The sequence below is a fragment of the Lytechinus pictus genome, chromosome 15, assembly GCF_037042905.1.
Source record: "Lytechinus pictus isolate F3 Inbred chromosome 15, Lp3.0, whole genome shotgun sequence".
In the NCBI taxonomy this organism is placed as follows: Eukaryota; Metazoa; Echinodermata; class Echinoidea; order Temnopleuroida; family Toxopneustidae; genus Lytechinus; species Lytechinus pictus.
Window position 1 is genome coordinate 25,266,124 of NC_087259.1, and position 24,329 is coordinate 25,290,452.

Sequence of the window (24,329 nt, forward strand, 5' to 3'; positions counted from 1 at the left end):
ATTGGGTCGACCTCGTTTTCTCCTTCCTTCGGGCCTTTCGGGGGTCCATTGCAGTGCTATCCTAGTAATGTCATCCGCTTCTTTTCTTAATACATGTCCGATCCATCTCCACCCCTGGATCTCCACCTCCTATTGTTGGCATCCCGGGTTGGCATCTTTCGAAATAGAACATGAAAGGAGATGGGGTTTTCAATGACACCCCTGAATATTACGAGGGAACGTGGTGACCAGGGAGACAATTTTTGAAGTGAAACATTGCCCTAGATTAGAGCACTTTATAAAAAAAAAGGAAAATCTGCAACATCATTGAATTAATGAACGGGATACTCACCATGCACACTTGGCTGCAAAAATAATACTACCCAATGATCGACTGCCCTGTACAACACAAGAATAGAGTAGTGCATGTAGAGACTAGAGTCAAATCATTATTTCTATCATGGAGCGGGGGCACGGGCAAGGGGTGATCGCCATGAAAACGCGCGGGAAACGCATCCATTTGATCCTGCCCAATTATTTTGACAAAATTAAGAATTTATGAATCGATTGCAAAAATGTGTTTGAAAAAACATGTGAAAGCGCTATAAAAACCATTAAACTTGACATACAAATATGTTAAACATATAAAATTGTAATTCTATTGGTGTGCTGCAAAAATCTGCATTATGATTTGGCGCGAAGAGCGCGCCGAAACTTGTGGACATTGCCTTTACCTCCTCATAGACATAAAGGGGACATAGACGGCATTCCTGACTCTAATCTATGTGTTTTGTAAGTTTAGCCTCAATTAGGGAGTACAATTATAGCGACAGAGCCGTTTTTAAAGAAAAATATACAGAATGACACGAAGGGTGATCGAGTTTGATCGAGTTACTCAGATCGGCAGTGGGAACCTAACATTAGGGGAATTTCAATACTATAGGGTGCCCTTTCAGCAAAAGCTGGTATCAAAAGGGGCCCTAAAAGCATAAAAACAAAACATGTATATACAAGTGATAAAAACATACAAGGTAAAAACATTATATAAATCATACATATTAGACACAGAAGGCATGCAAAATTCGAGTCATTAAAATATAGGGGAAACCGGGGAAACTTTTGAAAATACTAATAGATAAGATAAGGAAATGGGCGTATCAGTGTTTCAAATGTTCTAGCGCTATCTTTCGGTCGACTTGGGAAAGCGTTTATTGCTTATGCCTACGCCTGGTGGTGATTGCTCGTTGACTCCTAAATTAAGACAAATTTAAGTTTTTGATTTAACCTTTTAAGAATGAGAGATTGATTCTGGCTTGGAACTTTTTGTCAAAACAATCTGTAGATGTGTGAAAATGTTAGTGATATCGAGCGGAGATCCTTTCTGAAGTATGGAGAGTAAAGAAAAGGAAAGAACGGTGAGTAGGGACTAGGGTTAATAATTATATAGTTAACGTTAGAACTAAGTTAGAGAACTCGCTTGTCAATAGACAATAGCACTGACAGTGCTGTCGATCACAGATACACGCACAGCTCAGGGAACACACACTCCAAACAATAACACACGCACACCTGCACATGTAACTTAGCATCTAGTCGGTCTACCGTAGTCGAGTGATGCTAAAATTGAAAGTAAAAAAAAGTTGGTGCCAAAAAGTTCATGAACCTAGCCTTGAGGACTCCGTGATGATATTTTTTAATGTTTTGACAAAGTCATAGACCGCCCTAGACAGCTGGCAGCCATCTGTTTCGACTTCGAGGAGTTCTTTAACATTTTTTTTTTTTTTTCTCCTCGTACACAGACGGCTCGCTAGCGTGCAGCCACCATTAGGGGACTTGCAATGCAAAATCCCCCCGTCGGGGCTCTTCAATTTTTGTCTTTTATGAATAAAAATTTTGAAAATTAACGCGACCAAAATGCAAATTATTCCCTCTTGGCATTAATTGCCAAAAAACTGAGAAAAATCAAGTTAAAAGGAACAAAAATAGTGACTTACCTCGGCTGTCGCGCAAATTCACTTCCCCGTTTTATCCGATCTTAAGTACATAAACATATGGCCATTGAGTCCCCTGTACAGATCGCGCTAGAACTTCGGTCTCTGTATTTGGTGAGTGAAGCCAACGGAGTTCAGCTGAACAACCAACATAACAGAGACCGAAGCTTTTGGTCTAAGACCGCCCTAGACAGGAATAACCGTCGTTTCTGGGGATTTATTCAACAATTTCTGACATTTTACTGTAATCCCCATTTACCGACGGTAGGGTGTACGTGTGGGCTCGCATGTGTTCTCATTCCCTCCCTTTTGTCAATTCACAGTCCAAAGTTTGATGTAATTTTACACATCGAATTTACAATCTAAGGATGTATAAACAACAAACTTTTAAAACTTGATATTTTAATATTTAAATACTTTAAACGATATAGATGAAAAAGGCATGAAAAATATACTTTACCGATGTTTAATTGGGTTGAACACGATAAAAATGGTCAAAATGGCAGCCAAACTATAAAATATTTACAAACGAACGTCAACAATCACGAATGTGATATCGATATTGCTTTCGATATTATACGATCTGCTCCATATGCGAACGAAACCGAAGATAAACGATACTAGTTATACTAGTACTAGTACTAGTTATAATCGCGATATATCGATTCGAGACATTAAGTTAAAGGACAGGTCCACCCCAACAAAAAGTTGACTTGAATAAAAAGAGAAAAATCCAACAAACATAACACTGAAAATTTCATCAAAATCGGATGTAAAATAAGGAAGTTATGATATTTTAAAGTTTCGCTTAATTTCACAAAACAGTTATTATGCACATCCTGGTCGGTATGCAAATGAGGAGACTGATGACGTCATTCACTCACTATATCTTTTGTATTTTATTATATGAAATATGAAATATTTTGATTTTCTCGTCATTGTCATGTGAAATGAAGTTTTATTCCTCCCTGAACACGTGGAATTCCATTATTTTAGCATTTTGTGCTTCAGGCAAGGGGGTCCTAATCATCAAATTCGTAAAAATTGAAATATTGTATAATTCAAACAATAAAAAACAAAAGAAATAGTGAGTGAATGACATCATCGACTCTCTCATTTGGATGTAACTGGCTCGTTCATATAACTATTTTGTTAAAAATAAGCGAAACTTTGAAATGTCATAACTTTCTTATTTTACATCCGATTTTGATGAAATTTTCAGCATTGTGGTTGTCTGATTTTTCTCTATTGATTCAAATCAACATTTTTCTGAGGTGGACTTGACCTTTAATAACGATAATGACGTCATTCAAGATGGCAACTTGCAAGAAAAACCGTCAGGTCAGGTGAAAATGTCTTAGATGACAGATTTCTCAATCATCCAGAGGATTTTTTTCAATAACTCCGGCCCAAGGTATGCAATTACTTAAGTTATTTATATTTCCCTGATAATGGAAACCATGAAACTTTCAATTTTGCTTAAAAAACAGTTTTAAATCGCGATCTATAAAACGCTAGTTCACTATACGTTGGCTGTAGGTACGGGGCCCCATCCCCTTCAGTCTATGTATGGTGAGTGGAGCCAACGTAGTTCAGCGGAACAACCAAAATACAGAGACTGAAGCTTTTGGTCTAAGACCGCCCTAGATCTAGCCTAGGCCTAGGCTATATACTTTTTTATCACGAAGCCTGGAAACCCTCCCCATACAATAGATCTAACTTACATGCCTATTATTAATAAATAATAGGGATGCCACCCCAAAAATTGAAGTGTTGTAAATCTAGTTTTAAATAGTTTAACTGGAATAAGCTCTGAAACACGAGTAAAATGACACCAAGATCATGAAAATTGGACCAGGGGTTGCCGAGATACGGCCAATTCAAATTTTGAAAAAAGGCAGATTTCCTGCCAAAAAGTGGCCAAAATGGCAAAAATGTGTTTTTTGCCATTTTTAAAGCTACCAATTTTAAAACTTGATGAAGTATAGAGGTTGCTTTTTCTTTGGGCACCTAACATGTTATAAACACCAACAAGTACCTGAAAAATCGGGTCAGAACTACATGTCGTTTTCATATTAACGGAGTTCAAAATATGGGGAAAACACAAATTTTCACCTATGGCACCAGAGGAAATTGGCAAAAATGACTAAGTCCAGCTAATTAATATGCAAAAATGGCTTAATTTGAAAGTGGATAGGCAATTAATCACCAAATTTCACAGAGATGTAGTGTTTGTAATTTTGATTCATAAATGTTGTTCTTGTGAGCATATATACAATAATATGCAAATGAGGTAGTAATTAAATATTCATTTGTACATAACAAATGGGAAAATTGCCTAATTAATATGCAAAAATAATATAACTTGAACAGGGATAGGCAAATAATCACCAAATTTCACAGAGTGCAGAGTTCTTAAGTTTACTTCATATCTGTTGTTCTTGGGACTATACTTATACATGTAATAATATGCAAATTAGGTAATAAATTAATATTCATTTGTACATAACAAATGGGAAAATTGCCTAATTAAAGTTATAACTGATTTAATGGCAAAAGCCAATGTTTAATACGAAATATTATTTATTAAGAGGTCCTTAAGACTAGGAAATTTAATATTAATCTCATATTGATGTAACTTCAATCCATACTAAAAACTTTTTTATATCACTCATTATTGAATACTTCATTAAAAAAAATCAATAACATTTCACACTACTAGGGTGTAAATACAATAAATGGATCGGCAGATTAACGTAAGTGCGCACGCGCAGTAGAAAAATCATTGAGCTGGGGTACGTTGTATCATTTATAACATTCAGTGCAATGTACTTGCCGTTTGCCTTGAAAGTTGGAACGTTAACTACTTTTCCTCAAATAAAATAAAATTGATAAAGTAACTCAAGAAACGACAGCTTAACACTCGTAATTGTCGTATATAAAATAAAACGTTCAGCATACTTTCCAAAATACCACTGAACACAAACTCAATACAATACATGCACCCCACACATTCACTGGCTTTCTATCACACAACAAAATCATCCGCTGACATGGGCAAAATCTCGAACAAAAGTGAAATTTTCTTATCTAAATGACTGCATCTTGCACTAAAAATGTCACAATCGCATTTCCTTAACATCATAATTAAGAAATAAGGGGTCGAAAAAGTGGATTTTTTGGCATTTTCGCGATGTTAATGGATTTTGGAAACATGTCCTCACATAAAATTGACACTTGCGTGAGCCAATGCGGGTCGCCATTTTTCCCCGGAAGTCATTCACTATAACACACAGGCTCATACGAGAGAATGTGCAGACTCGGTTACTGAGAAAGTGAAATCGGCATACCTGGTTTTTATCTCCAATAGCAGAGTGATCAAGTTATCAGATCATCATGAAAATTGCTGGGTATGAAGTGTGAGAAATCAGGATTGTGCAATCACAAGCGTAATTGACGAAAGTTCCTTTAGACATTCAGAAATCTTAGTATAAATCAACCTAGATCAACAATAGGCGTTGTTCTGGTCTTCCATACTCCAATTGCCTGCCCTGGGGATTTTTTCGTTGTCAAGGACATAAACTTGGAATGCTCCACTTTGACATGGGGTTTTAAAAAATGAAATTGGGCAATATAATCACATCGCTAATAGAGTTTCAAAATACCCTTCACATCCTGATCCCTCCGCTTAAGATCAAATTCTTTGGTCCTGAAATCTTGATCAATGGGAATCAGCTGAACTTACGTATGAATGGGTTGATTATGCTAGGATTTCATTGAAGTCGTAGTTGAAATATGTGTCAGCAATGGGTATGAAAATATAAGAACTTGAAAGAGTTTTCTTCAGGATAATGTGAGTATCATTGTTTTTGTTGTTATATGTGTACTTTTTTCACATTGTTGGAATAACTTTCATCATTCCTGCCAAGAATTTGTGAGGATAACCATCAGCAGCGCGCACTGGCAGGAATTGCACTGGCAGGAATTTCTATATAAATATATAATTATAGATAATTATATAATCTGTGTTACTATATTTGTTTTTATTTGAAAAAAAAAATTCCCTGACTTTCGTAATTTTGTCAAAATACCGGTAATGAGATCGAAACAGAACAGAAACTTGAAAAAAAATCAGAATATTAATGTAATTTGTTATTCATATATTATAAATTAAAGATCTAACATTCAATGGTAAATCAATTTGATGATAATCACTGGAGGCGTAAAATATTTCTTTGTGGGCGATGATGGATACCTGATATTTCCCTCTCTTTTATGTTTTAGGGGGGTGGAGCTACTTTAAGTCATATTATCAGGTATAGAATATCTGTGTTTTATGGGGGTGTAACAAGATATTATTTGCAGTCAATTGAAAATTTCGATGGAAATTTTGAAGTGTTGATCAGTTTTGTTATTTTAAAGATGTGGACCAGTGATCAATCTGATTTGGACCTAATAACAACTTGCAATCGATTGCAAATTTCCTAGAACATCCCACTAGTGTAGATTTTCTTTAGGTGTCAGGTTTTAATCAATTTAGTATTTTGTCATATTTCAGAAAATCAATAAAGTGATATGTAAAAGGTGAAATGGAGGACAAAAATCAGAAGAAATGTAAAGATATTTCAACCTATTCCATTTTATTCCTCTTTTCCCCAGTATAATAAATTCTTATAATTTCTAATCCCTCAGTCATATTTCCTCTAGGGCGGCCGTACAGCGAGTCGAAAACAGCTTAATATTCATTTTTATTCAAACCACCTATGCATGTATGTATTTGGTAAAAAAAAAATGTTGAAATAGCTGTTTTAGACCCTCCGTACGGCCGAATGTGACTGAGGTATAAGGACACTGCATATATACATGTATCATTTGTAATAGTATGCAATACATGTAATCCTATTGCGTGCAAGGTGGTTGATATGTAGTGGACTCACCATACACCACATACATGTAACTTTTTTTAAAAGATGCTGAATCCTTTATACATGTACATAGTTTCTTTTAATTGATTTTTGTGTCAAATTCTCCTGATTGTGTTTGAAGTGATGAAGCCAAAAGTTCATTCGCCATTGTTTAAAGTAAACAATAATGAAAATAGACTTTGGTATCAAACTCTGTTTACAATCTTCTTGCAGTGGATAAACAAAGAGATACAAGAACTGTCACAGTTCAAATGTCTCATATTAATACATTTTATGCATGTGCAAACCCACACAAAGATCCTAATACAATGAGCTATGATTGGATGTACTGAGTTACTGCTAAAAGGTGCAGTATATATTTTTCTGGAAACTACAATAATGTAAAATGTACATACTTTGCTGCCCTATCCAAGGCAATTCAACCCTTTTTAGCGGGACAAAACAAATAGAATTCATAATTAGCTCCTGAAGTCTTGATGATTAGTGGCAGTGTATTGTTAAATTTTGAATTGGTGTTAATAATTCAGGAGACTTGGGTTTAGAGTTCTAAACTGAAGAATTTATGCCCATGCAGACAAAGAAATAACAATGTTTGGTGACATATATACGGAACACAGGCCTCTACAAGCAATATTTTCATCACTTGCCCGACAGGGCAAGTGATGAAAATATTTGCTTGCCCGATAGAAAAAACTGCTTGCCCAATTTGTTTTATTATTTTCTTTCATTATTTTTTTACGATGGTACTATTATTTATGAAGGTCATATAAAATTAAAACAATTGAGAATCATGTACAGTAAAGAACACACATTTATAAATATATTTTCAGCAAAGTAGGCCTGGGTCATTACGTTTATTTTGAAGAAAAAAAACTTTTGCTATAGTACTAGTAGATCTAAATGGGCGTTTAAGGTAAAAAAAAAAAAAAAAAAAAAAAACCTTCCCCAAAAGTTGCTAAAATTTCATATTTTGCATCTTTAAATCCATGAATGGTCATCTCTTTGCCACATCTCCTGGGAATTGTTTTGATTTAGTTGGAAACTATTAAGAAAATGAAGAATATTCAGCTCTTTCTTGACTCTGGAAAAGATCGTTTTATGATGAAAAAAAAAAAAAAAGCCTTCACCGTGCACCAACTGGAGTGGCTAAAATTTCACATTTTGTATCTTTAAATCCATGCCATTTATTTTCCATATTTCCTTGAAATTGTTTTGATTTAGTTGGAAACTATCAAGAAAATTAAGAATATTCACCTCTCTCTTGTCTTTTCATCATCGTATTATGATGTTACACTCGGTCAGTATTTTTTTATATTGTGGTCCCACATGTAGACTTTCATGGTGTTGCAACATTAACACTTGGTCAACACCATGAAAGTCTACATGTGGGACAACAATAAGAAAAAACATTTACTGAGTGTAACATCATTAAAATCAGAGTAAAAAAAGAGTTGAATATTCTTCATTTTTTTTCGGTTGTTTCCAACTAGATCAAAACAATCTCAAGGTAATATGGAAAATAGACGTCCATTTCATGTATTTAAAGATAAAAAATGTGAAATTTTAGCCACTTTTGCCTTTTTTTTTTTTAGGGGGGTTGCATCGGCAAATTGCGCAAGATAGTAGCGCATGCGCACATAGAACGTAAGATGAGATGGCACGGTTCTTCGAACGAGGTACCTGGCGATAAATTATCTGTATTTGATTTTACATAAGTTTCCACTGTTTTTTGACTGGTTTGACAATATATGAGAGATAGTTGTGATTATCACTGACATTTTATTATTTTATTTTCAAAACAACCACTTGCCTGATCGGGCAATTGAGTTTGAGAAATGCTTGCCCGCCCGTCATTTTCACTTGCCCCGGGCAAGCGGGTTTGTCGCGCCCTGCGGAACATACAGTATAAAAAAGTGTTGTAATGTTTTCCACATCAAATTCAAACTTTCAAAAGGTTTCCTTCCAGTGTGATTGTCTACAATTAATCTTTTTATATAAAACTTGGTTCTATCAATGTACTTGGCAGTATTCCAGTTGGTCAGACGTACATTGTACCAAGTCCCTTGCGCTTTAGACGCGAGACTCCCACCTTTGAGACTCTTGCTCATCTTAAATCTCCTCACATAGAAGCCTATTCCCAGGCCATACACAATGCCTGCAATCTAATGCTGAGTCACAGAAAATCTCACCCTAACTGGTCTTTGAACTTGTCTCTGGAACTGGTAATAATTTTGCTAATTTTCCCTAGTGTATTGTAGACTTTGGCAAAAAGACGCTGCTGAAAACTGCTTATCTAATAAAAGAGAGCCAATGGAGTAAATTAGAAAGTCAAAAGGGGCCTAAGCTTTCGATCCTAGCAGAATCTTCGTCGAAGGCAAATGTCATTTTGCCTCCGACGAAGATTCTGCTAGGATCGAAAGCTTAGACCCCTTTTGACTTTCTATTGTAGACTTTGGTAGGTGGAAAATTGTGAGTACCTGGTATTGTATGGGAATGGGTTACCGGTTCCCTAAATTTTACTGAAGATTATAATAATATTAGCAAAGTGGAAACACAACTACCCTCTCTGTTCCTGAAAATCAAAGCAGTACCAAAAAAGCTTTTTCCTACATGTATGTAAACAGAACATTGTTTGGCATTCAAGTGGTCTTGTGATGATTGTACCATATTGCTCTTCTTCGTTCATACACTATAGTTGGACACAATTGAAAATAAAAAATGAAAGAAATACATGTACTGGTATGATTTTTTTTAACAGTCTAATACAATATGTTGTTTTATTCAACACAATTATGCTTTGAACATAATTTCAATTTAAATGCAGCTTTATCAACGCAAAATTAGCAATTGAGAATGTATTTACAGTACTTTTAAATTGTCCATGTTCACACACTGACCAGATTCAAGTTTCAATGTGTCCTTGAAGTGTACTACTGGGTGTTCAATGATGCATGGTCCCCGAAATATAATTTTGATATCTTTAGAAGGCTGATATTCATATTTAAACGAATCACGAACTGAGTTTGGTTTGCTACAGTTTTTGCCATAAGTTCAAAAATAAAACTTTCTTTGAGAACTTTAAAAAAAATTATGTGTTGGATTTTAGTTTTCATAAAAGATTATATTTGGGAATTTGGCCATGTGTTTTGAACCCCCCCCCCAAAAAAAAAAAAAGTTTGAAATATCTCACTCAAACAAAGGTATTAACATAAATTTGGTTTCATTATAAAGCTGAACATGTATACTACAAATGAATGTTTAAATTTACATACTATGTAGTTTTCACTCTAAAAGATGTGATTAGTATGGGAGAGGGATAGGCCTATATGACTGTTTCTCTGCTGTTTTCTCATGCCACCCGAGTTTTAAATTCTTTTAATATCTACTTCTGTATGTTTACTGTGCTGTTACATGTAGCTAGTCTGCATGCCCAGACCTTTAGCTTTTGCATAATGCACAGAGCCTGAATTAATCTGCAAGCACAGACTCATATATAGACACTTTAACCAATTAAACCATGTCTTGAGTGAAGACTAGATGCCAAAGGTTTTGTCTGTAGTAGAGCCAACCACAGTACATGTACATAGTGAATCTAGTCTCACTACTTCAGACTCTATATTATGCACTATATGCAAATTGTAAATGTACCAACATACTGTACGTAGGCAGGGTTTGGAGTTTTATAGTGTCCGCCCTACACATGGTATGGTAAAATTTGTTTAAGTGTCACATTTGAGTCTGTGTTTGCAGACTAGCTGTTATCAGGGAGATCTAAAATGTATTTGAAGAAGTAAACCATTATTGGTACTATTCAGTAGCCTTATTCCCCATTCATGTACACTGGTGAGCTATCAGTGATCTTTTTGACAGATCCTTCTTTTCCGATGATGTACTGTACATGTATATGAACAGGGTCATTGAAATACCACCGCAACACAACGTTGCTTACTTCTAATAAAAACTTTGTGGCCTTTTTGTGAATAGACCATATGGGCTTGCTTTGCATGTTATGAATATTTATTGTTACATTATTGTACCACCATAGTGTTGATATATTTGCAAAATGTGTAATTGCAGAGAAATAACAAAAAAAGCACGGCATTCCAGCAGAACGTCGGGTCCATTCTCAAGCAGGAACATTACACTGCCTGTCTGGCAATACATAACATTTATTCATCTTTGATTATCTTTGTTTATGTTTGAAGAATTTTCATATCATTATTACCTTGTAAATACATCACATTTCGGCCATGCCGCTATGATGATTTTATTTTTATTATTCTTTCTACATGTATCTCGTATCAGGAGGGATATCCGGAGAGTGCCTTCAGGTTTTGGGGTGAGGAGCGTGAGGATGATATCATCTACTCTGTCTTTCTCAAGAAGGTGAGCTATAAGAAGTCTGCAACAGATGCCTCCGCTGCAGTTCAACAAGATGATGTTAGTATCAAAACTTTTCATTTATTTTAATGTTAATTTGTTGATGTCATACAATCTTCCTCTACCTTCTGGTTCCAAATCTGAGAAATCATGGGGATCGGTAAATTGAACATGCTGGACTTTTCCCTGTAGAATCAACTGCATTCGTAACTGTAAATGTTGATTGTTTCCAAATTGCTTTTTAACCCATTTGAAATTGCCTTCTACAGGTAGTAGTTTCCTTTCATTGTGACAATTTGTATTCCCTTTAATATCCTTTGTCACTTCCCTCTTTTTTCCTTTTCTCAATGCCTTTAATAGCACTTAATCAGTGTAGATTTGGCACTTTAGAAACATTGTATATTATCTTTTTTTTAATTGTTATTGTTGTTGTTATTTTTTTATCTGATATTAAAAAAGAGTTCAAATGTATGAATACATCGCCCTGTTTTCCAGCCAGCACTAAACTTTGATACAAATTGAAATATTAAAATCCATACAGAAAGTATTTACAGGTAAATCAAAATAATACTATTACTACTACTACTACTACTACTTCTACTACTACTACTACTACTGCATGTACTACTACTACATGTACTACTACTACTACTACTACTACTACTACTACTACTACTACTACTACTACTACTACTACTACTACTACTCCTACTACTACTATTACTACTACTACTACTACTACTACTACTACTACTACTACTACTACTACTACTACTACTACTACTACTACTACTACTACTACTACTACTACTCCTACTACTACTACTACTACTACTACTACTACTACTACTCCTACTACTACTACTACTACTACTACTACTACTACTACTACTACTACTACTACTACTACTACTACTACTACTACTACTACTACTACTACTACTACTACTACTACTACTACTACTACTACTACTACTACTACTACTACTACTACTACTACTACTCCTACTACTACTACTACTGCATGTACTACTACTACTACTACTACTACTACTACTACTACTACTACTGCTACTACTACTACTACTACTGATAATGATAATAAAAATAATATGAGCAATAATAGCAACAACAACAACAGTGCCGAAAACTGATCTCCCAGCGGACCCTTCTTAACATGATATTTCCCCGGTATTAGCCGTGGTAATAATGTACACGCACAATGTCATAACGTTATTGCTGTTCTTGTTTCATTGTCTATACATGTACATAGCATCTTCTGCTGCAACTCAACATTTGAATTTCATTCTTATTCATTGTATTTCTTTATTTTCTCTTTTCCCTCCTTGTCTTGGATGCCTCTCCCAACTGATACATCAACCCTCAAAATGTCAACCCATAATATGATACAACACCTTTAAAACTGATTCCTGTATTTGGAATATTCCATTACTTTAAACCCAAACACTGACCTTAATTTGGACAATTGTATTCATATTCTTTGAATCTCAAATATTGCATGTTTTGGGAGAATATTCACTGCCTTTTTTTATTTTTATTTTTTTTATTTAACTTTACTATTACAACAATACATGCACCTATTTATGTATCAATGCCAACATTTTGTAATTTCTGATGTGATATCCTTTTGTGAAATACTTTTCTCATATTCCATTGAGAAAACAAACGATTTGAAAACTTGTTTAATTGTTATTTCCTTTTTTGCTAAATTTTCACTGCAATTACATGTATGAGGAATGATTTGTCACATTTTGTCTGTGTGTGTCACTTTGATCATGTTTGGATATGACTGATTAAATCATATCTTTTATGTCATCAATATGTCTCAAATTACAAACCATAAAATGATGACGCTGACACTGTTTTCAAAACTACGTCATTCTACACCGCAATCAAACCTATTCTACTTTCATACTCTGTGTGTTTTCACATCATGTTAAAATGCATTCACAATTTCTGAAAATTCCTCATCCTATGTAAAATCAATTGGCACATCTTTTCAAAATACATTCATGCTGTAAAATCATTCATATCATACAAAATGCATTCATATCTTCCAACATTTGAGTATTATCCATGCCTTCCAAAAATCTCCTTGTATTTGTCTGTGGCCATACCCATGAACAATGTGTCTACATATCAAGTGTACTTCATTCACTCTATCCAAATATCCTACCATCAATCCTACCACATCTGTCCCTCTCCCTTCCATACCTGACCTAAAATACATTACCAACCTATCAACTGTCCTTCCCATAACGTCAACCACCATCATCAACCGATCACAGTCCTCTCCGGAAAGTAGTGTTCAATTCTTATCGTATCTGCAGTGGGAGACATTGAGGATACGAACCATCAAGGCGGCGTCCGTGCAGCGCCTTGTGGAGTACCTGCCAATAGCTGTAGAACAGATGGATTCTGTCTACATCAATGTTTTCTTCTCAACATACCAAACCTTTAGTTCACTCCGGGAGGCACTGGGTATTCTCCTCAAAAGGTATTTTTGAAAATCTTCATCTCTGGATGTTTATCATTTGGTTTAGATTTTATTAAAAAATCAGGGATATGATACAAATGCCAAACACAATTTGACACCTTATTGTTTCCTTTGGATTTTATACACAGTGTAATACATGTACCTGTAAAATGTACAATAATTCTGTTTACTAATTGTCTATAGCCTTGTTGAAAATATCATACTTCTTGATATAAAGATAGACTCTCAATATTAAATGTACAATTGAGCTTGTTGTCCGGATATGTTGCATTTGAAAACCAAATTCCTTTATTTTGAAGTTTGAACTCCCATGAATAAAAATATAAAAAACTGGAAAAGTTCCTGCATTTAGACTTGTCTGTAATCATGAACAGGATGTTCCTAATTAGTGTGACAACTTTGGAGCCAATTCGATGACCCCTCAATAAAGAAAACGTTAATGGGTTCTCATAATCTTTTTGTCACCTCTGCACAATAGTATGAGTTTATTTGTGCACAATGAAATAATCCCTCTTTTCTCAGAAGTTTAAAATGATAGTGAATGTTCTTCTCTTTGTAATGAGTGTAAGGATCACCCAAAAGTCTTTAGTTATCATTTTAAAGCTGAGAATCTCCTCTTTCAGTAGGGATATTTAACAAGGAATTCATTTTTGGTGACTTTTTGTTGGTTTTGTCACACTTGTTGGGTGTTTCATAAAGCTGTCTGTAAGTTATGAGTGACTTTGTACAAACTGCAGGTCCTTTCTTTTTATATACACTCAATTTTCATTGATGTTGATTCAGTGCCTAAGAATGGATCACTAGTCATTTGTAAAGTCGCTGGTAACTTACATAAACTGTTATGAAACACCTACCAGGTCATATATGATTTTCAAAATGTAAAATAAAGAATATTGTTAATTTGGGTTCTACAGGTACATAGAACTGCAGGAGGGGTCAAGAAAACCAGAGAAAGACAGACAACTTAAGTAAGTATTTCCTCTGAAACATACAGAAGCAGCATACTAGCGTAACTCTATTTAAGATCAGAGTAATAATGTTAATGAACATTTAGAAGCACTATAAAGAAAATGTAATGTTCTGGAAAGCCAAAACCAGCTTGAAAGACTCGTGGACATTCATGCAAGTGTAAAGTTAAAAGGGATGTCAGCCCTGACAAAGTTTCTTTGGTAGAAGCCCAAAGAAGAAGGAACATACATCCAACTAGAACAAAATTGCAACTCCTCTATCTTGATGGATAGAGGAGCCAACCCCCATCAATACCCCCCCCCTCCCTCTATCTCCTTACCTGCAACACAAACCATCAATTTTTAGGATGAACCACCTCCACCCCCCCCCCCCCCCTGAGTGCTGGTAAATATGTGACTACACTGAGCAAATTCATTCACAATTTTTTTATCATGGTTCTTCTAAACTGTAGTATTGAGACAAACATGATTGGTTACTCATTCCGTGTCTGGAGCAGTGATGGGAGTAGATGGGGTGTGATTTATTAACCCTTTCCACGTGTACTTCGCACCAATGCACACTTGATGCCGTGCGAACTTCGCATTTCAGGCTCAAGCAAACAATGCATTGTTTCCCTCCCTGAAAATAATTCATCACAGAGGGGTTCATGGCCCAGCGAACAAAGAGTTAAAGACATTCCCAACATATTTTGCTCACATTGACTTCCCATCTTAGATATTTATGCAAATCACAACTCTTCCTTTTTTTTCCCCAAACTTCCTTGTTCAGGAATATCCGGTCAGTAGTGATGATGTGGCTTGAGGAGAGCCAGGACGACTTCCGAGAAGCGCCTGACTACCCTTGCCTTCATATGATTGAGGAGTTTGCACGGGATGTGTCTCAGGATGTAGAACTCCAGCTGCGCGCTGAATACCTGATGACATCCTTTGAGAATGAAGATTCACCAAAGAGTAAGTCTAGTCATAAAGATTGTTATTCATTCAGTCTGATTTCAAACAGCCAGAGAATCTTGAATCAAAATTGAAATTCAAACTTAATATTGTTTGTTTTACGTGAAAAGTGATAAAGGAACAGTGTATAAATAATAATAGAGATACATTGACTATTAAAGACATAACAAATGAGAGCCCTGGACTTGTTTCAGGCTCATGGTGGGGAAAACTTGGAAGAATTCTGGTTGTAAATAGGTGCTTAGCAACACATTCTACCAACTGATGATGACGGGTGTGCTCAGATGAAAGATTATGATGATGATGATGATGATGATATTGATTATGATGATGATAATGAAGGTAATGTTGATGATGATGATGAAGCTCATAACATTTCAAAAACTATATTATACATGAATACTAATTGAAAAGACAATAGAAGTGAAGCAAGTAATTTGAAATTCTTCTGAACATAATTCATTAATGTGAGAGGAACATTTGGTCTTTAGTTGCGACTTACTGGTTTCAAGTTCCAAATGAAATTTGGGTCAAGGCCACTTTTTTCAGCAGGCATATATCCACACAATAGGGCACCAGTGTACCCAACTTCAAAATTCACTCTCTGCAAATGAGAAATGGCTCTTGTGAATTTTCGACTGATAAGGAAAATGGCTCTTGCAAAAAAAATGCTTTGCCTGCTTGTATTGAGCTTTGAATGATTCCTTTAATTTCAGACTTCTCCAACAAATATATTGTCCTAAAAATAGTATTCTAGGCTTCAAATTAAAGCCTATAGACAAATAATCAGAGTAAGTTTTTTATTTCCAGATGTTGACCGACAGGTAAGTAGAGTAGGTATTGATGATGATGATGATGAAGATGATGATGATGATGATGATGATGGTGCTGATGATGATGATGAAGATGATGATGATGATGATGATGATGATGATGTGATGATGATGTGAAGATGATGATGATGATGATGATGATGTGATGATGATGATGATGTGAAGATGATGATGACGATGATGATGATGATGATGACGATGATGATGATGATAATGGATGATGATAATGATGATGATGAACAACATTTGTATATAAAAAAAAGTTCAAAGGCTCTGGCTCCCAACATGTTTCCCATTAGTACTAAATAGGTTCATTATTGCGGAATGAAATAATCGCTAGAGGGTATTCATTTGTCTCGCAATCTACTACAGTAGATTGCGAGACAAATGAGTAGATTGCGAGACAAATGAATACCCTCTAGCGATGTTTCCCATTATTTACTAATTTGCTGGAAAAGGTGGGTCTTTAGTTCAGATTTGAAGGGCTCTATGTTGTTACAATCACGAAGTTGGATTGCATAATATACATGTACATGTATTTTAGCACACACACAAGCAAGCAATGTCATGGCAAAACTTCATAACACGAAGAGATTTTAGATTGTGTCTTGCATTTAGCAGTTAGATGTACATGTATATTGCATTGTTTTTTTATGAACAAACTAGTATTGTGGTGGGTGTTAATATTGCAACCGCATGGCTTTAATAGGGGATTAAACATTCATTATCCAGTAATAGTGAATTGGCCAGGATTGTGGCTGGTATAAAAGTGGTGAATCACCAAGGATTATGGCTGGTATTTATAAAAGTGGTAAACAAAACAGATCGGTAGCAAGAGTATGAGGTACATACTAGTCCTGGGGTATCTTATTCCCCCCCAACAAAAAAAAAAAAAAAAAAAAAAAAAATTCATGACGTTAGAAAACGATGTACCGGTAATCTACTAAATCTACTTATTTTATTTCTAGTGTATCCGTCTGCTTGTTTGACTGTTAATTCAGTAAATAAAGACCGAGAACTTAACTAAAACTATTTTTGAAAAGTTTCTGTTTAAAAAGTAAATGGAAGTCTAAACATTTTCTTGCATGTTTGATTTTATTTTCTTAATCTCTTATGTTTGTATATTACTTTTGCTTTCAATTTTTATCTATTGATTTTGTTCCAGTAAGAGTAAGAATGCTGGAAATATATGAATTTTGTCTAGAAACAAAATTTGCATTAAATTTTTTAAATGAAATCACATGTTTGAGGAATTTAGTGTTAGTGTCTGACATAATAATGTGTAAATTCAGATCCACTTAAAACCCGGGCATCACAAGTTAAAAAATTATTAGAGGATTTCGAGACTTATTATTCGAGATGAGGGCAATGGCCCATGATTTTTAAAAATGCAACACAAAAATACAGCAAATAGCTTGAAAACCAATGCAAGATCCAATTAAACAAAACCATGCTATTAGAGGAAAATCTGCCAATTTAGGCCTCAGTCACACCTCAGAGCGGCGACCAACCGATTAGTGGCCTGCTCGGGTGCTGCTGGAATTTAGGCATCTCCCAATCAGTTTTGTAGAAGTCGAGTAAATCTACTTATTTTATTTCTAGTGTATCCGTCTGCTTGTTTGACTGTTAATTCAGTAAATAAAGACCGAGAACTTAACTAAAACTATTTTTGAAAAGTTTCTGTTTAAAAAGTAAATGGAAGTCTAAACATTTTCTTGCATGTTTGATTTTATTTTCTTAATCTCTTATGTTTGTATATTACTTTTGCTTTCAATTTTTATTTAAATTGTTAGCAATACCTTCCCTATCAATAATGAAATAATGAAATCTATTGATTTTGTTCCAGTAAGAGTAAGAATGCTGGAAATATATGAATTTTGTCTAGAAACAAAATTTGCATTAAATTTTTAAAATGAAATCACATGTTTGAGGAATTTAGTGTTAGTGTCTGACATAATAATGTGTAAATTCAGATCCACTTAAAACCCGGGCATCACAAGTTAAAAAATTATTAGAGGATTTCGAGACTTATTATTCGAGATGAGGGCAATGGCCCATGATTTTTTAAAATGCAACACAAAAATACAGCAAATAGCTTGAAAACCAATGCAAGATCCAATTAAACAAAACCATGCTATTAGAGGAAAATCTGCCAATTTAGGCCTCAGTCACACCTCAGAGCGGCGACCAACCGATTAGTGGCCTGCTCGGGTGCTGCTGGAATTTAGGCATCTCCCAATCAGTTTTGTAGAAGTCGAGTGGGCTGTAAAGACTCGATGGCTGAGTAGTTGATTACCTGTTGATTACCCATTATTCAATGCCAGATCTTGGTCAAATCGGGGGAACTTTTCTGTTTTGCGCCCGAGCAGTGATCGGTTGACGACCCAATGATTCCCGAGCTGTCTCCCGCTGGCCTGTTTTTAAGTAATCGCCCAGCCGATCTTGAATTCGCTGCAAGATCATCGACCGATATCTGAGTGGCGGGCAACCTTACGGTCACCGCTCAACAGCCGTTGATCCAACAAGTTAAATTTTTTACCTAAATTGTTTGACGGCAACTACTCAATTATGTCTGTGCCCGGATAGTGACCACCTAATGAATATTTATGATGATGTGCATATAACCATTTTCAGAAAATATTGCTAAATCTTAAAATTCAGTAGGCCTAACTTTGTTATTTGAACATCATATTTTGATGAAATTTCAGCATTAAGCTCTGGTGAATTGTACTCTATTTATTAAGATATAAATATTTTTAGCCCTGAGTGTCCCTTTAAAGGTCAACTACATGTACAGTGTATACTCCAAGAAATTATGATTTTGGGGGAGAAAACGGTTACAGAATTCGTCTACATGTACATGTATTATCCTATCCTTTCCTTCTTTTCTTCATATGTGTAACACAAAGTAACAAAACATAATTGAATCAAATTGAAGATCCGTATTAAACTGCTATTCTACTCAAAATAGATATCTACCAAGCAATCACAAGGGACAAATCAAGGACTGTAACATGGCAATGTCGAGAAACTCTTTGTAACCATGGAAACATTGTAATGAGAAGGCCCCTTATTATCTGAGAGTCAGCTGTTATGATGTTGTATCCATTTGGATTATTATACAGATTCAGATAATGATAACATGAGACAGTGTTGATGGGTGTGGTATGCACATCAAAATGGTCATGAAACAGTTTTATATTTTTGTCTCACCTGCATAGCAGAGTGAGACTATAGGCGCCGCTTTTCCGACGGCGACGGCGGCGGCGGCGGCGGCGGCGACGGCGGCGTCAACACCAAATCTTAACCTGAGGTTAAGTTTTTGAAATGACAGCATAACGTAGAAAGTATATGGACCTAGTTCATGAAACTTGGCCATAAGGTTAATCAAGTATTACTGAACATCCTGCCTGACTTTCATGTCACATGACCAAGGTCAAAGGTCATTTAGGGTCAATGAACTTAGACCATGTTGGGGGAATCAACATCAAAATCTTAACCTAAGGTTAAGTTTTTGAAATGTCATCATAACTTAGAAAATATATGGACCTAGTTCATGAAACTTATACATAAGGTTAATCAAGTATCACTGAACATCCTGCATGAGTTTCACATCACATGACCAAGGTCAAAGGTCATTTAGGGTCAATGAACTTTGGCCGAATTGGGGGTATCTGTTGAATTACCATCATAACTTTGAAAGTTTATGGATCTGATTCATGAGACTTGGACATAATAGTAATAAAGTATTACTGAACATCCTGTGCAAGTTTCAGGTCACATGATCAAGGTCAAAGGTCATTTAGAGTCAATGAACTTTGGCCAAATTGGGGTATTTGTTGAATTACAGCCATAAATTTGAAAGTGTGTTGGTCTAGTTCATAAAACTTGGACATAATAGTAATCAAGTATCACTGAACATCCTGTGCGAGTTTCAGGTCACATGATCAAGGTCAAAGGTCATGTAAGGTCAAAGAACTTTGGCCACGTTGGGGGTATTTGTTGAATTGCCATCATATCTCTATAAGTGTATTGGTCTAGTTCATAAAACGTTGAAATAAGAGTAACCAAGTATCACTGAACATCTTGTGCGAGTTATAGTAGTTTTCAAAATCAGCACTGCTGCTATATTGAATCGCGTGATGCAGGTGAGACGGCCAGAGGCATTCCACTTGTCTATCACTTTGTCAGATAAAGTAAAGTAAAACAAATCTGAAAATTGAAGAAAATTTACCTTGAAAATTATTGTTATCCCATAACAAAATTAATCGCTGAATTACATACTCGTACAGAAGAAAGCTAAAAGTGAAATTGACGCATGAAACCCTATAAGCTACAAAGCACAACAATGTATACATAGTCACTGCCTCCCCTCTTAGTATTTTGCTAAAAGAAGAAAAGCTTATAAAGCAGCAATAGTCTTATTTCAGCTTTTTAATGACCTCAATCAGGTGACGTCACACTGCATGATTTCTTGTAAATCTAAGGACAGAAATAATAAACTCTGCTCGACTTGGCAAATGAATATATGTATTGCACTCTAACCTGCGGACCTTGATGAGGTATATCATTGGCTCTCCTTGCGTTATTGTGTATCATTATAACAATGCGTTTGCATGCATTATATTTATCATGAAATTAAATCGGATTCTTTTTCAGCTACATGTAGGTAAACCCTTCCCCATCCCCTTGTGATTACAACACAAATGACAGTAAAGAATGATTCACTGCAATGTTCCTTTTCATTATTTCGTTTTCTTCATTGCTTTTTCTCCTCACTCTATCACTTTTGTTTCTTTTCAATGAACTTCCCATGTATTTGTACTAAATATATACCTCCCTGAAAAGTTGGAAGGAAATACGCAATCATGGTTGCCATGGTTATTCCCTTGCACATGCAGGAAGTATGCCAAAATCATCACAGGTGCCTACAAAGTATGTTGGGGGGAAAGGAGACTATTGTCCAAACTATCATCCCCATCAGATTAACATTTTAACTCTCCACGAGGATGAAACGAATCAATGTGCAGTTTTGGTATTTCTGAAGAAACTAATTATGGAGGAAGATTCATTTAATCTACACATGTGTACATACATTTACTTCTCTCTCGTATGATCTCTAGTTCTTAAGCTTCGTTCTTATTGATAATCTCTGTTATAACCAATGTACAGTGTAGATGTACATACAGACAGTGTGATTGAAACAAAACATATTGAAGAGGCTTTGCTAGTTTATCCCTCCCAGGAATATCATTCAATCATTGTTAATTTTTCATCTTACAAATCATAATCTTGGTTGATCTATTTTATGTAGGCTTACGTGTATGATGTTGTATTGAATTTTGTAACCCCAATCCCTTAATTCCTAGCAGTGTTATGATTCATCTCTTTGTATCATAAACAATGTGTTTCTTATTACGTAGCTGGAGCTCTCATTTTTTGCATTTGATAAAAAAAATTACTTTCGGTTCTTTTATCAAGGGAACGTAATGCTTAGTTGTTGAAAATTGTATGTTATGAGATTATAAGATCCCAACCAAAGATTAAAGCAAAATTCAAAATGAAAAAATAGCTACATAGCATAGCAATGTATGTTTTGCTTGAGAAAAACTCAAATTTGCAAAATCGTAATCAGGCTTAGATATTTTTATGTATTCATTGGCCTGCATTGTATAATATCATACTGTGTCGGGAGGTTTGTGATTGCCCAGGTTGAACATATAGAAAAGATCCATTATTTTCTTGATTTCCAAATTATGAAAATTATTAATCATTCTAGTGGGAAACATGTTTGAAGACTACATGATCAAAGTTTTGCATCCTGGGCAAAGACAATAGGAACTATCTGAGTAAATTTGGTCCCATGATTGTGCTGTTTGATGTGACCTTTATAGTGTATTGCCTTTAATTTTTTATTATGTTATGGAATCATTTAATCGTCATTTTCTTCAATAGAATGATAAACATTTAGCTTAGCCAAGTAAAATACTTACTTCATCAATGCTTTCAATTGAATACCGGCCAAGAAGTGACAGTGGTATATTTCCTTTAAGTTGTTTTATTATGTATTGGAATTGCATGTATTTCATCTTTTTCCTTGAACAGAATTATCACCCGAGGTGCCCAAGTTTCAGTTTTCTGTCTGTGATGAAGTTGATTTCATGATGTTAGCAACGATAGGATACCAAGATATAAGGGAGATAGATAGTCAGCTGTTAGCAGAACAAATCACAAAGATGGAATCAGTAAGTACTGTTGTAGTATGTAACAGGTCGATCACTACTCATTGGTTAATGGAACCAGTGGTGGATCAGGGGGGGGGGGGCACATCATGCCCATGCCCCCCCCCCCCTTTGGAGAGTCATGGTCAATATTTTTAATGTAAATATGATGTTTATACACAAGTGTGCCCCCCCCCCCCTTGGAGAGTCACAGTAAATAGGCCTATTTTGAATGGGAATATATAATTCATACACAAGGGAGGACCTTTTTCTATTTTTTTTTTGCTTGTCAAATTTTACTTGGGACAAATGCCCTTCGTATTGTTTAGCAAAAACCTTTCCCTTTTTTTTTGTCTTGTCAAATTTTCAGAGGGAAATTGTGCCTCCCCCCCTTGGAAAATCCTGGATCTGCCCCTGAATGGAACAAATCATAACTGTGATTAGTGAAGTGTTTTGTTGTGATAGAACAATAATTATGTCATATATGATGGTTTTGGGTGTTAAACTATTCCAACTGGGCTATTTTCAACTGTGTCCCACCAACAAAGAGACTACATGTATATCCCAACAGTTGCACTGATGAAACGGACTTTGAAGATAAATGGGAGTAGTTGCAGTAAACATTGTTTCTATGAGAAAGTCTGTAAAACCAATGTTCATTGTCACTATATCAGTAGGCGGTTTCAAACCGCCTCGATCACAAGAATCCCCGTTAAATTACGAGAACATTTTTAGGCTAAAAAATACCCGTTGACTATTCCTGCATTCACACTGCCCCAAAACATACCCTTCGGGATAAATTCCTGAAGTTAGGAGCATGCGCAGTATGGTCTAATAAGCAGGCAAGGCGCGAGATTCAAAACCACTAGCCCAGCAGCCACCCACGGCGCCCGCGCCCAACGACACGCTGGGCTAAAAGTTCCCGTAAATTGCTTTCACATTGCCAAAATACCTGCGACCTTGGAAAAATCCCCGCGAAAGTTCTCGTAATTTCGCCAAGTACCTACTATTTAGCGGGTATTTTCTTTCGGGGAAATTACGCGTAGTTTGCTTTCACATTACCAAAATACCTGGTATTTTCTGATCGGGGTAAATTTTCCGATCAGAGAATACCTGGAACTGACAAACTTTGAGGCGGTCTGAAACCACCTAGTGTAAACCTGGTAGAATTACATTGGCTGAACTTTGTGAAATCTAAGCTGAAAAAACAATGACACTGAGATCACCAACACAGATAAGCACATACGGGACTGTGTACTATTATTACTTGGAAAAATACCCAACATTGTGCCTGAAGCTCATGCTTGTTTTGCTAATTTTACAGCAATTACACACGTTCTTCCAGAATCTTTTTGCACATATTTTGTTTATTTATTTATACCTACAGACATATGAGAAGTCATATGATTGGATTTTGTGCGAACTGATTTTGAAATCATTTCCACAACTGGCATTTATCTTTAAACTGACTAAACTACAAATAGGGTTTTACATGCTTCCTGCTAGTTTTCCAATCAAGTGGTCATTGTGATTGTGATTTTAAAACCAAAATGCAACCAAAAT

The 24,329-nt window shown here is 35.5% G+C and overlaps 1 protein-coding gene across 2 annotated transcripts in view; it reads left to right on the top strand.

The window, feature by feature from the left end:
- The first annotated feature begins 1,172 nt into the window (after positions 1-1,172).
- Positions 1,173-24,329, top strand: part of LOC129277498 (ral guanine nucleotide dissociation stimulator-like) — a 36,706-nt gene continuing 13,549 nt past the window's right edge. The window contains exons 1-6 of one of the 2 annotated variants that reach the window (XM_064110350.1): positions 1,173-1,394; positions 11,201-11,335; positions 13,585-13,793; positions 14,708-14,761; positions 15,531-15,712; positions 22,651-22,790. In XM_064110350.1, the coding sequence (XP_063966420.1) occupies positions 1,368-1,394; positions 11,201-11,335; positions 13,585-13,793; positions 14,708-14,761; positions 15,531-15,712; positions 22,651-22,790 (747 nt within the window). In that variant the 5' untranslated portion in view covers positions 1,173-1,367. The remainder of the gene's footprint in view (positions 1,395-11,200; positions 11,336-13,584; positions 13,794-14,707; positions 14,762-15,530; positions 15,713-22,650; positions 22,791-24,329) is intronic. The other variant, XM_064110351.1, reaches the window with a different exon arrangement.